A 13,435-nucleotide genomic window follows, 5' to 3' on the forward strand; every position below is an offset into this window, starting at 1 on the left:
CCACTGGCGGTTATCTTAACACAACCGCCAGTGTAAATAGGGTCTTTACACTGGCGGTTCTGTTACACCAACCGCCAGTGGAAATAGGTTTCCACTGGCGGTTGGTGTAACAGAACCGCCAGTGGAAATACCCTATTTCCACTGGCGGTTGTGTTAAGATAACCGCCAGTGGAAATAGGTTTCCACTGGCGGTTCCTAAGTCGGGTCCACCTTGTTTTTTTTACTGGCGCGTGATAACTGAAACCGCCAGTGATAATTTATGGGTGCCGCAGGCTTTGAGCTCTTTTCTACTAGTGGAAGTAGTAATATGTTTGAGGAAACAAATAGAAGTTCTTGACTGACCATGCCATCTCTTCACATTTTTTTCCACCAAAAGCACCGTACCTAACAAGCAACCCTAAGCCAAAATGAAAACAGCAAAAAGATCCTCCTGAGTCCTGACCAAACACAATCAACCACAGTAGATGGCATTCCATGCCTGCATGCCCAAAACAGTTGCACCATATATATACATTTAGGAGCACTAAACTCTCCATACAAAGTAGACCGAATTAATTAAGCAGTCGATCGATCTAGTAGTCAACCAAAAACCCTGATCTGGTCACTGCTCAACAAGAGAGAGGTAGCTAAACTTGAGGTCGATCCAATTACTTGGGGTACCTGAGGAGATCGGCCGTCTCGCCGCCGAGGTACTGCAGTGGAAGCCTCTGCAAGGACGACGACGAGCCACCGAGTTCCATGAGCTGCTGATGGTATACCGGTACCGCCATTGGGGAGGCAGATGCCGTGGTGACGACCTTGCCGTGGAAGAGCCGGTCGAGGTTCTGGTGCGAGGCGAGGAGCTTGTCTAGGATCGACCAATCTGTCGTCGTGCCAGCGAAGCGGTCGACGACTACACCACCTCCAGCCCCACCGCCGTGGCCGACGTGGAGCATCTCGTCGCTGCCGTTAGATGTGAGCTTCGTCAGGTTCTGCGAGCACTCAATGTTGAGTGAGCTCATGGAGGCCATAGCAACGCCGGGATGGCCGGGGAGGAGGGTTGGCCGCACGGGCTGTTCCTGTTCCTGGTCATCGCTCATCAGCTGTGGGAGCTGCATGGAAGGGTCGAAGGAAGGATAGTCATATTGCATGAGGTGAGTAGGGTTGGTCTTGTGCTCTGTTGGCTGCAGGGAGCTGCCGGGGATAGGAACAGGGAAAGGCTGGAGCTCGTCGTCGTCCAGTGCGGCGGCCATTTCAGCCGGATTGAGGCCTCTCTGGTGATAGCTCTTCTTCTTGAAAACCCTACACACCACCCAACCATCTTCCTGTAGACCATATCAGGATTTGAGTCACTTTGCATTGCAGCAGCTCGATCGCTAGCAAGAAACAAAATAAAGAACGGTATTTACAGGACTAGATCAGGATATATATATAAAGGCCCCTTTATTATTACCTGAATCTCAACGTTCTCTTGGTCCAGGCGGTACTCGTGCATGATCCAGTCAGTCTTCTTGCCGTGTGGCGCCCTGCCGATGTAGAACACCAGGGTCTTCCTCAAGCCGATCCTCCTGGAGGCGTTGCCGAGGAAGATGGCCTTGTCTCGCCCAGTCGCCTTCCAGAACCCCGCCGTCGTGGCGCGGTTCGTCCTTGTTCCCGTCGGGTACTTCTTGTCCTTGTGGCTGAAGAAGTACCACTCGTTCTGATGCCCGGTGCCTATCCTGCACCTTTCTGCCATGCATGCATGTTCCACATATATAAAAGATTATTTGTGTGAGTTATCTCTTTGATTTGCAAAAAAATTAATTAGGTCTAGCTAGCTAGCAACATCAGATCTAGCTCGCTGCAGGTATATATATAACAAGTATATGTTTGCTAGCTGTTTGCACACAAAATGACATATACATACATGTATTTTACTTACCTTTGAGATCCCATGGCTCAAGCTGGTTGAGATCAATCTCCCTTATGACATCAAGATCTATGGGCTCATAGGAAACCTTCTTCCTCAGGTAGTAGTAGAGGAGCTCCTCGTCGGTCGGGTGGAAGCGGAAGCCTGGTGGCACCGACAGTGGTCCACCTCCTGGATGCATATTAATTCTTCCTTGCAATAATACCTAGCTAAGTAAGATCCAAGAAGCAGCACACCATGAGTCGAGACTCAAGAGCAGATATGGGAAACAAAATTAGATGCTTCAAACTGCAAGATCTATCCTTATATATATATATATACTTCATGGCTCCTGTATATATAAAGCTAACAGACCACAGACCTCGGAAATATCCTTTGCCCGATTGCTTGTAGCTCGATCAGCTCCTCAAAAGCAACTGGTGAGTATGGAGACAGGCAAGAAAAACAGGAGGAAGGTGATGGTACAATGCAAGGGAAAGGGATACATGGCTGCCTTATATGGAGTTGGAGTATAGTGGGGACTGGGGGTGAGGGAGCTAGCAAGGGCCGGGGGGTATCAAGTCCAAGATGCTCGTACCAACAAAGACAAACCCTAGGCGCGTATAAAATGTATATAGCCTGTGGCAGATGGGTTTGAGCTGTCACTATAGTTTTAGATTGATTGATGGAAGCATTGACTATATACTGAAAGGCTCACTCACAGCAATGGCCGGGGTGTCCTGTGTACGTCCATGCGTGTATATGGCCATATGCACGTATGTGTTTTTTTGGCGCTAGTGTTCTGGAAGAAAAGGACCAAATGAGAAAAGGGTGGGCTGTCTTTGAATAGGGGACCTGCCCCAAAACTGGCCTCAGAACAAGCAATCAGGCGTCTCTATCTACAACACTACTATAGCATTATTGTGTAATTTGTTCTTGTGAATTAAGCAATCAACGCGAGTTATCATTTCATATCGATCGATCGATCTGCATATATGGAGCTGCTGTTGCCTAGCCCTTTTTGTCCTAGTCGTTCCTGGGTAATGTATCGGGGCAAATTTGTCGCCATCTCTTACTCCCTAGTGCAAATGGTTTTTTACATCCCAGATGGCTAACCAAGTCACTGCAAATTAAATGGTTTATGTAAATCTGATACTCAATGTGTAATATATAGGATGTAGCAAACTTACTCAGTGAGTAATATAGAGTAATATAGGATATAGCAATGATGCATCTGAAAATTTCCTCTGGTTAACTAAAGGGTTGTTTGTTTGGAATTATAATCTACTTAGATTATATAATCTAACTTATTTTGAACTAAGGAGGTGCTTGTTTGTGATTATAATCTGCTCATATTATATAATCAACAAATTTACGCAGTGTGTAATATGGGATCTAGCTAGCAATATAATGGTGCATCTGAAAGAAAATGCAGTGACTTAGTTAACCTGGAAATCTGGAATAATATAGGCTAGCTTGCGGTACTAGGGAGTCAACTAGTAGGGGAACAAGGGAATTAAACCTCCTGTTCCTTCTTTCCAAATCCCAACGTCTCTATTCCTCTTCTATTCCCTGCTGCAAATATTAAAATTATTCCATGATACTTCAGATTAAACAATCTTTTATTTACTGCGTGGCACATACTAACTGGTACTGCCAATATATTACTTTACTAGTCCCAATTAGGGATCTGAGGCTCCAGTAACCTAGCACTATAGGTAAATTTGAAATTACTGACTTCGCGTGGCATCTGACCGACCTTGAAACTTATTAAGTCAAAACAAAGAACGCATTGCCAGTCATATGATTATATGCTCACTTGTCTTATATCTCAGGTGATGTCTGAATTTTTTTTGTTCTTCAGGCAACATACAATTCTAATATTGTTTGACTATAAAAACAATTCTTCTTTAACTCTTGTGAGTTGTCCTTTTGATTGTAATATAGTTGCTTCTTAAGAGTTGTTGCCTGAAATATAGCAACTCTCTTATTTACTACGTAAAATATAAACAGAGAAGATGTCTTTTGAAATTAATTAGTACTCCATCCGTTCTTTTTTATTTGTCGACGTTTAGTTCAAAAATGAACTAGCGGTGACAAATATTCGAGAACGGAAGTAGTACCTAGCTAGCAATGGTACACACAGTAACACAGATAAATATATATATTATATTCATGAAAATTTACAGTAGAGAAAATTATATATAATAATAATAATAATAATAATAATAATAATAATAATAATAATAATAATAATAATAAGTAGTAGTCAATTTGGACAGCAATGAATTTATATTTGCCACGTCTGAGATCGAGCAAATGGAGTGAAAACGACAAGGGGTTATTTGAAATGCTACACTGTGCTCAAGGTCATGCATCGAGAAGCAGGCAACGTAGAGACACGGTTATAGCAAGCCACGGATCGAAGACATGAAAACTTTCACCGCATGCATGCACACACACGAAGATCGAGATCCGCCTTGAGTTGTTCACGCCCCAAAGAGCTGCCGCGTTTGCATTGATCGCAAATTGCAACGAGTGGTACTCTAACCGTGTGCAAGGACCTGCCCTACCGAAGCAAGCAAAGCAAGCATCATAATTCATAAACCATGAATTTGACTGCACCAGATATCAAATCAGAGCAGTGGCGAATCTAGCCGAAAATATGATCGAGGTCATCAAGAGCAGCTTTGCTATATCATACAAATTTTTATGAACTTTAACAGTATTTTGTTAAAAGATTTATAAAATTTATCGGGGTCGGCTGACCCCGATAAACCCCTCTAGATTCGCCCCTGAATCAGTAGTGTTCTCCCCAGTGCCAACATTTTTTTACAAAAGCCGTGGTACACATCTTTTGCTTCCAAGATCCCAGTCCAAAAAAAGTGAATCATCTTGTCTTTTTTAAATCAGACTAAGGGGTTTTCCCTTACGGGGCGTTTGGATCTCTTCATTTTAGAGAAATTAGAATTTACTCAATAAAGTAACTTATTTAGTTTGAAATTTGATATTCCACCACTTTCTAAAGTTCAGATATAAGTATATCTCAAATTCATGGGGTGCAGGATGGGAAATGATTTTATACATTAGTAGAATTTGTTTCTACTCTGTAACATACGACATTCTTCGTCTCGCTCCTCTATAGTAAAAATGTAGCACATAAATATCTCCAATATCTTGCTAATAATAGTATACAAATATATTTTGTATAAACCGAATTGGCTTAATTGATATATGTATAAATTACTATTACTAGAATGGAATTCAATTCCAATGATCTAAACGGGGCGTTAATATATTTTGCTCTAATAATTTTTTGTCAGAGAGCATCAAAGGGCTCGAGTTTCCGAAGCCATATGGCTAGCAATCTCATATTCATACATCTAAGATCCAAAACCCCTAACCTTCCCTGGTCCTTTGGAAGGCACATAGTCTCCTGATCAACTAGATGATTTTTTTCTTGATATTGCCACCCTGCCACGCAAAAGCTTTCTTCTAAACATGTCCATTTTTAATCACTAACATAGGAGCAGAATAAAGGGAGAGCATGTATAGGGGAACATCAGTTAAGCTAATAATAATCAGAATAATCCTCTCCCTATACTAAGAAATCTCCCTTGCCAAACCCCAATTTTTTCCCCAAACTTCTCTTCTGTAGGTTACCATTGAGAACTCTTAAGCCTCTTGTGATAAATAATGGGGATTCCTAGATATCTTATTGGAAGTTTTTTAACAGGACAAGTTAATATATCAACATATAACTCTTTGGCATTCACAGCATCCCCGAAACAATAAACTTCACTCTTGTGAAAGTTAATCTTTAGTCCAGACATTTGCTCAAAAAAATAAGAATAATTTTTAAGTTTCTAGCTCCTTATAAATCACCATGTAGGTGAAAATAGTATCACCTACATATTGTAGACTGACAGCCCCCTTATCAATAACATGAGGAATCAAACCGGTAATGAACATTCATCTTGAGCTTTCCTCACCAAACAAGAGAGTCCATCTGCAGCCACATTAAATAGAAGGGGAGAGAAAGGATCACCTTGTCTCACCCCCTTATAGGTATTGAAATAGGGACCAAGATTATCATTAGTTTTTATAGCCACTGTACCTCCCCTAACAGTGTTCATGACCCGGTTACACCATTTGTCTCCAAATTCTTTTTCCATCATCTGATGCAAAAAGTGCCAATAAATCTTATCATAAGTTTTTTCAAAATCTACTTTAAACCTGATCCCATTTTGTTTTTTCTTTTGACCTCATGAATAATTTCATGTAAAGTTACCACATTATCCAATACACTACCGGAATCCGGGCCCTTGCCGAGTGCCGGAGTCTTTACCGAGTGCTTTTTATCGGGCACTCGGCAAAGACTACTTTGCCGAGTGTCGCCCTCGGCAAAGTCCCGCGCTCGGTTACGAGACAGTTTACCGAGTGCAGGGCACTCGGCACAGAGAAGCGAGTGGCAAACACTCAGCAAAGATGGCTCTCGGCAAAGGGCCGTTAGCGGTCGTCTGTAGCTGACGACCGTTAGTCTTTGTCGAGAGCCGAAAGTAGACACTCGGCAAAGCAGATTCTTTGCCGAGTGTCAAATAACTGGCTCTCGGTAAATAGTGTCTTTGCCGAGTGTCTTTTGTGGACACTCGGCAAAGTACATTTGTATTTTTTATTTTGGCCACCAAACTTTTTGTGGTATGTTCCTACACTATGTAGACCTACATGTACCATTTTGGGACAATTATAACTGTGTTTTCAATAGCTAGTAGATTTAGTTCGTTTATTTGGATTTCTTTGGAAAATTCAGATTTGAACTGCAGGTCACTCGAAACTTAGAAAACAGTGCATGCAAAAATGATATTCATGCTACTTAGCACAAGTTACGACCAATTTCAGGAGCGGACCGGAAACTTCGAGCACCATGCTCACTCAACATGACCATGAACTTGCCATCCAGGTGTTTATAAATTGTATAAAACACAAACAAAGTCAGAAAATCATGAAACCTGTCCACGTGTCATGATATCATATGTAGAGGCTGTGATAAAAATTTGAAAATTTTTGAGAAAGCCGTGATGCACTATGTGTACAAACCTAAGAGATCCACATTGAAACTCTATGATTTCATGTGTAGTTCTCTTAGGTTTCTACACATAATGTCTCATAACTTTCTCCAAACATTCTAAATTTTTTATCATAGCTTGTACATATAATATCATGGCACGTGGACAAGTTTCATGATTTTCTGAGTTTGTTTGTGTTTTATAAAAATTTTAAACAGCTGGATGGCAAGTTCACGGCCATGTTGAGTGAGCATGGTGCTCGAAGTTTCCGGTCCATCCTGAAATCGGTCGTAACATGGGCTAAGTAGCATGGATATCATTTTTGCATGCACGGTTTTCCAAGTTTCGAGTGACCTGCAGTTCAAATCTGAATTTTTCGAAGAAATGCAAATAAACGAACTAAATCTACTAGCTATTGAAAACACAGTTATAATTGTCCCAAAATGGTACATGTAGGTCTACATAGTGTAGAAACACACCACAAAAAGTTTGGTGGCCAAAATAAAAAAATACAAATGTACTTTGTCGAGTGTCAGCTAGTTGACACTCGGCAAAGTAGGCTTTACCGAGTGTCGGTCGGGCGGCACTCGGCAAAGAATTGTAAAATAATCTTTGCCGAGTGTCGCCCAGGTGACACTCGGCAAAGACTACTTTGCCGAGTGTCCCCGATCTGGCACTCGACAAAGCGTATTTTAAAAATAAAAAAATCTTTGCCGAGTGCCAGATCACGGGCACTCGGCAAAGCGTGTGTAAATAACGCTGGTAACCTTCTTTCTCTCTCACTCTCTCACTCTCTCTCACTCTGCGCCGCCGCGCTACCGCGCCCTCGCCCTTGTCCCCGCCCCTGCTCCGCCCGCGCCCATGCCCTCGTCGCGTCGCCGCAGCCGCGCCCAAGCCGTGCCCCCGCCGTGCCCGTGCCGTACGTCGTGCCCCCGCCGTGCCCCTGCCGTGTCCCCGCCGTGCCCCCGCCGCCTCGCCCGCGACCCGCCGTCTCGTCTGCGACCCATCGTCTCGCCCGCGACCCGTCGTCCCGCCCGCCGGGTATGATTAGGTTTAATATTGAGTTAATTATATACGTGTATGATTAGGTTAATATTTAGTTTTCTTGTGTTAAATTTATGTACGTGTATGATTAGGTTAATATGTAGTATTATTGATTGCCGGCCATCGTGCCGTTGAATTATGTGTGGATGTCAGCCATCGTGCTGATAGTTTTATTTACAGGATTTCGAAACCTCCCCGTGTAGGGGAGGTGCTGCCGAAATTTTCTGCTAGAGGATGGAGGACCGTGAGTAGATGTACACGTGCCGTAGAGGAAGGAACGATGTCACCACTGAATGGATTAGAAAGACCAATGATTTCGTGGAAAGGGCATATGGCGAAGCTGCTAAAGGAGCGAGTCTAGTCCCTTGCCCGTGCAGCAAATGTGCCAACCGGAAAAGAAAACCAAAGAAGTCCATGGTAGAACATATTTGGAAGAATGGATTTACGTCGGGCTATACTCAGTGGATATTTCATGGTGAAGCGCATCATACGAGAGAGGAGGTGCTGAGACAACGTGTCGAGGATTATGACGCGGATGCGGGGATAGCAGATATGTTGAACGACTATCAGGAGGCACAGTACACGGGAGGATGTATGGATGACGAGCCAGAGCCGACTGCAAAGTCGTTCTACGACATGTTCGACGCGGCACAGAAGCCCCTTCACGGCCAGACAAAGGTTTCTCAACTGGATGCTATTGGACGTGTAATGGTGTTCAAGTCGCAGTACAACATGAGTAGAGACACATTCGATGGCTTGTTGACGGTTATTGGGAGCCTGCTTGCGGATGATCACGTTCTGCCAAAGAGCATGTACGAGGCACAGAAACTCCTTCGTGCACTCAAGATGACGTATGAGCAGATTCATGCTTGTCCAAAGGGCTGCGTGCTATTTAGGAAAGAATACGCGGAGGCAAAGTACTGTCCCAAGTGTACATCGTCTAGGTTCATGGAGGTAGACTCTGGTGATGGACAGAAGAGGCAGCTCGACATCCCCTTGACAATCCTACGGCACCTTCCGTTCATACCGAGGATCCAGCGTCTGTACATGACAGAGGAATCCGCGAAACAGATGACATGGCACAAAAATGGAAAATGATACAATCCTGACAAGATGGTGCACACATCCGATGGTGAAGCATGGAAACACTTTGATGCCATTCACCGTGAGAAAGCCGAAGAGGCTCGTAATGTACGTGTTGCGTTGGCCACAGATGGGTTCAATCCCTATGGAATGAGCGCTGCCCCATACACATGTTGGCCCGTGTTTGTTATCCCAATCAATCTCCCCCTGGTGTGTGCTTTCAAAGGCAGAATATATTCGTGTCGTTGATAATTCCCGGACACCTGGGGAATAAAATGGGCGTGTACATGGATCCTTTGATCGATGAATTGGTACATGCCTGGGAGGAAGGGGCATGGACGTATGACCGAGCTACAAAGACAAACATCAGAATGCATGTTTGGTACCAGTACTCCATGCATGACTTACCGGCGTATGGGCTATTCTACACCTGGTGTGTTCACGGTAAGTTCCCATGCCCAGTTTGCAAGGAAGTTCTCAGGTTCATTTGGTTGAAAAAGGGTGGCAAATATTCTACACCTGCTGACCATCCATTCCGCCTAGACATCAAGAACTTTACAAAAGGTGTCGTAGTGACAGACCGCCCACCTGCAATGATGACTGGTGCCGAAATTCGTCAACAGATAGATGGGCTCGTGGCCACTACAGAAGGTGGTTTTATGGGATATGGTGAGCAGCATATGTGGACACATAAGTCTGGCTTGACTCGGCTCCCCTATGATGACGACCTGCTCCTTCCACACAACATTGACGTGATGCACACTGAAAAGAATGTTGTCGAGGCACTGTGGGCAACAATTATGGACATTTCTGATAAGTCAAAGGATAACGTGAAGGCAAGAGTGGATCTAGAAGCGTTATGTGATAGACCAAACCTAGAGATGAAGCCGCCAAGTGGCGGAAAGACGTGGAGAAGGCCTAAGGCCGATTTCGTCCTAAGCAGGGCCCAGAGTAAGGAAGTACTTCAGTGGATCAAGATGTTGATGTTCCCTGATGGGTATGTAGCTAACCTGAGTAGGGGGGTGAACTTATCTACTATGCGAGTCTTAGGGATAAAGAGTCATGACTTCCACATATGGATTGAACGGATTCTTCCTGCGATGTTTCGAGGCTATGTCCCTGAGCATGTCTGGCTAGCGCTTTCAGAGTTGAGCTTTTTCTTCCGTCAGCTTTGTGCAAAAGAGTTATCTCAGACCGTGGTTGCAGACTTGGAAAGATTGGCACCCGTGTTACTATGTAAGCTTGAGAAGATATTTCCACCCGGCTTCTTCAATCCAATGCAGCATTTGATTCTTCATCTCCCCTATGAGGCACGAATGGGGGGCCCCGTGCAAGGACGTTGGTGCTATCCAATCGAGAGATGTCTAAAGACTATTCGAAAGAAATGTAGAAATAAATGCAAAATCGAGGCTTCCAATGCAGAGGCATACATTCTAGAGGAGGTCTCAAACTTCACAACAACTTATTATGGCGACAAACTGCCGAGCGTGCATAATCCACCCCCTCGTTACAATGATGGCGACAATGAATCGAACCTTAGCATATTTCGAGGCTAACTCGGAAGCGCAAGTGGCTCGACCACCAAGACCCCAACACATGAAGAGTGGCGGCATATCATGCTATACGTATTGACCATCCTTGAAGAGGTGACTCCATACATGGAACAATTTCTTAATGAATTCTGGCGTCGATCAAGGGACCCCACTCCACAGGAATATGACACTCTTCTTAGAAAGGGTGCGAGAAATGGGTTGCCCGATTTCATTTCCTGGTTCAAACGTAAGGTACGTGCTTAGTTTGTAAAAGAGATACGTCTTTGAACTCAATTTACCATCTTTTAACTTGCAAATACTTGCAGGGCCAAAGAGACCTGTCTATGAGTGCCGAGTTGAGACAAGTAGCCAACGACTTTGCTTATAGGGTCAAGAAATATTCTGGATATGACGTCAATGGATACCGTTTTCGCACAACAAACTACGACAAAAGTCGGCCAATCGTAAAACAACGTGTTCTGGAGTCTTTACGCCCGGCCTTGACAATGTCGATTATTTTGGACGAATCGAAGAAATATATGAGCTCAATTTTTATGGTTCCAAACCTCTTACTCCAGTGATATTCAAATGTCATTGGTTTGACCCTCAAGTGACGAGACAGACACATTCTAATCTTGGGATAGTCGAAATTCAACAAAATTCCACCTTAGCAGGAGACGATGTCTATATTTTGGCCCAACAGGCCACACAAGTGTATTATCTCTCATATGCGTGCCAAACGAAAGAACATCTTAAGGGTTGGGATGTTGTGTATAAGGTATCGCCGCACGGGAGGTTACCGGTTCCTAACGATGAAGATTACAACGTAGACCCGGACACATATGATGGAGAGTTCTTCCAAGAAGATGGGCTAGAAGGGCGATTTGAGATAGACTTAACCGAAGCTATCGGAATGGACGTAGATATTGAAATGGTTGTTGATGACGAGGATGATGAGGTGCAAAATGATAATGACTTAGTAATCCTTGAAGGCAATGACATTAATGACGAGGTTGCGTCTTCCGATGGTGTTGAGATTGAAATGGTTGATAGTGATGATGAGAGTTATGATCCGGCTAACCCGGACACATATGAAGATTATTTTAAATCGAAGTAATGCTCTATGACTTTTTATTTCGCACCTATTTTTAATTTATCTTTTTATATGTGCTTATTTGTTTACTCTTAATTGCAGGTTTTTGGATAAATATGGTCGACGGTAATTGGCTGAGTAGGAGGAGGAGGGGGAGGAGGAGTAGGACGGCGGACGAGGCAGACCAGCAGCAGGCAGCGCAGCAGGACGACCTTGTCCAGCAGCAGGCGGCGTCTCAGGTCGACGACGACCAGCAGCAGGACGACGACGACCAGCAGCAGGACGCCTCAGGTTCTGGCACCTCAGGTTCGAGGAGCATCTACCTGCGCGGTCCCGCGAGTCTTGCTCAGCATCCCATACTTCGGGACAGGCGGCCGGTGATTCGGCCGGAAGGGGAGAGGTATGTAACTTTATGTTCTTCATTCTTGTTCATAATATGTGTTCAAAATCATAATATAAACTAATACTTTTTATTTATCACATGGACAGGTCTTGGACGGTTGTGGATTATGCTGGGGGTCATCATCGCCCCCCCCCCAATGGCATCCTCGCCGGAGTGACGGGCCCAGCCTTCACCTTCGACCACTACGCCGTCGCTCCCGATGCAGTAGACCGGGACGACCGGGAATTCAATAACAAGGCGGAGCGGGTGAATCAAGAGCTGTGGGTAAGTCTTAGTATAATGTAAAATATGTCGCATTCGTTGCAAATTCTTGAAATAATGTATGGATACATCGTTTTGTATGCAGGATTTCTTCAGATGCGAGGCTGGATACGAGGCTAGGGCGGATGTGGTGGCCACCACGAGCTGTAAGAAGCTCGTCGTGGACATGCACTATGAGGCCCGAATCCAGGCCATCGTCACCTACCACAGCTCCGTCCTTGGGGAGAGGGTGACCAAAACTCAAGCCTGAACCATGTCGTTGACCAGGGACCAGTACCTGCAGGTAAAGTCATGCATGTTTGGTACCAGTACTCCATGCATGAATTTTATTTTATCTTCTGATATGCACTTTACATGTTTACTTTGTAGATGATTCCACATTGGTGCGCCGCACATCCTCTATGCTGGGAGTAGATGGTGGATAGGTGGTGTTCGACTAAGTGGGACGAGGCGCACACCGCTAGCCGGGAACGGTGTATGATGATGCAAGGTCCCTCCCACCACCAAGGCAGCCGGAGCCTAGGCCAATATGCCGAAGCATGGGTCTAACTATCTCGTTGGTTTTCTTGCAGCCGACGTCACATGGTGGCCGGCCTTGCTCCACCTTCTCGACCTATGCTATGGCCCATAAGGGCAAGGCGACGTCCGACGTCACCTACAACCCGGATGACGGGCCCGAGGCCTACACCAACCCCACCGTCTACAACCGCCTTCATGACTACACCGCCATGGCACAGGAGGTCCATGGCCGAGAGTATGATCCGAGCACCGAGCCGATCGACCCCGATGTGCTCATGAGGGTCGGAGGAGGCAAGAGACATGGGCGGTATTGGATTGCCGACGGGGCAATCGACTTGTCCTCCACTCCCACTCTGTCTCAGGTGCGGGCAAGGAGCACGGGCTCGAGTCCAGCCATACGACCTCGGCACGACAGCTCACAGCTTCGCATACAACAACTCAAGGTTAGTGCTTCTATAACTCGTCATTCCTTGAGTTATATACCTTCTCTTTGAGTTACTATAACGTTGGCTTGTAATATTACAGACCCAACTAGAACAAGAGAGGAGGGAACATCAAGAGATGGAG

At 44.9% G+C, this 13,435-nt stretch overlaps 1 protein-coding gene across 2 annotated transcripts; it reads right to left on the bottom strand.

Annotated features, from left to right (window-relative positions):
- Positions 1-310: 310 nt before the first annotated feature.
- LOC103629850 (NAC domain-containing protein 76-like) lies at positions 311-2,427 on the bottom strand. 2 transcript variants are annotated; one of them, NM_001301473.2, is made up of 4 exons: positions 2,250-2,356; positions 1,901-2,093; positions 1,433-1,707; positions 311-1,304 (listed from the first exon to the last, which is right to left on the bottom strand). In NM_001301473.2, the coding sequence occupies exons 2-4, from the start codon at positions 2,067-2,069 to the stop codon at positions 648-650; spliced, it is 1,101 nt and encodes a 366-aa protein (NP_001288402.1). In that variant the 5' UTR covers positions 2,070-2,093; positions 2,250-2,356; the 3' UTR covers positions 311-647. The 2 variants fall into 2 exon arrangements, with proteins under 2 accessions (NP_001288402.1, XP_008649165.1); XM_008650943.3 differs by having other exon boundaries at positions 439-1,304; positions 1,901-2,097; positions 2,250-2,427.
- Between the last annotated feature and the right edge of the window lie 11,008 nt (positions 2,428-13,435).

This window comes from Zea mays, chromosome 6, assembly GCF_902167145.1.
Source record: "Zea mays cultivar B73 chromosome 6, Zm-B73-REFERENCE-NAM-5.0, whole genome shotgun sequence".
NCBI classification, from domain to species: Eukaryota; Viridiplantae; Streptophyta; class Magnoliopsida; order Poales; family Poaceae; genus Zea; species Zea mays.

Coding starts and splice junctions, on each gene's coding strand:
- LOC103629850 (NM_001301473.2), bottom strand. CDS start 2,069: ATGCATCCAGGAGGTGGACCACTGTCGGTGCCACCAGGCTTCCGCTTC. Junction 1,708..1,900: donor TGAGCCATGGGATCTCAAAG/GTAAGTAAAATA, acceptor CATGCATGGCAG/AAAGGTGCAGGATAGGCACC. Junction 1,305..1,432: donor AAGAGAACGTTGAGATTCAG/GTAATAATAAAG, acceptor TATGGTCTACAG/GAAGATGGTTGGGTGGTGTG.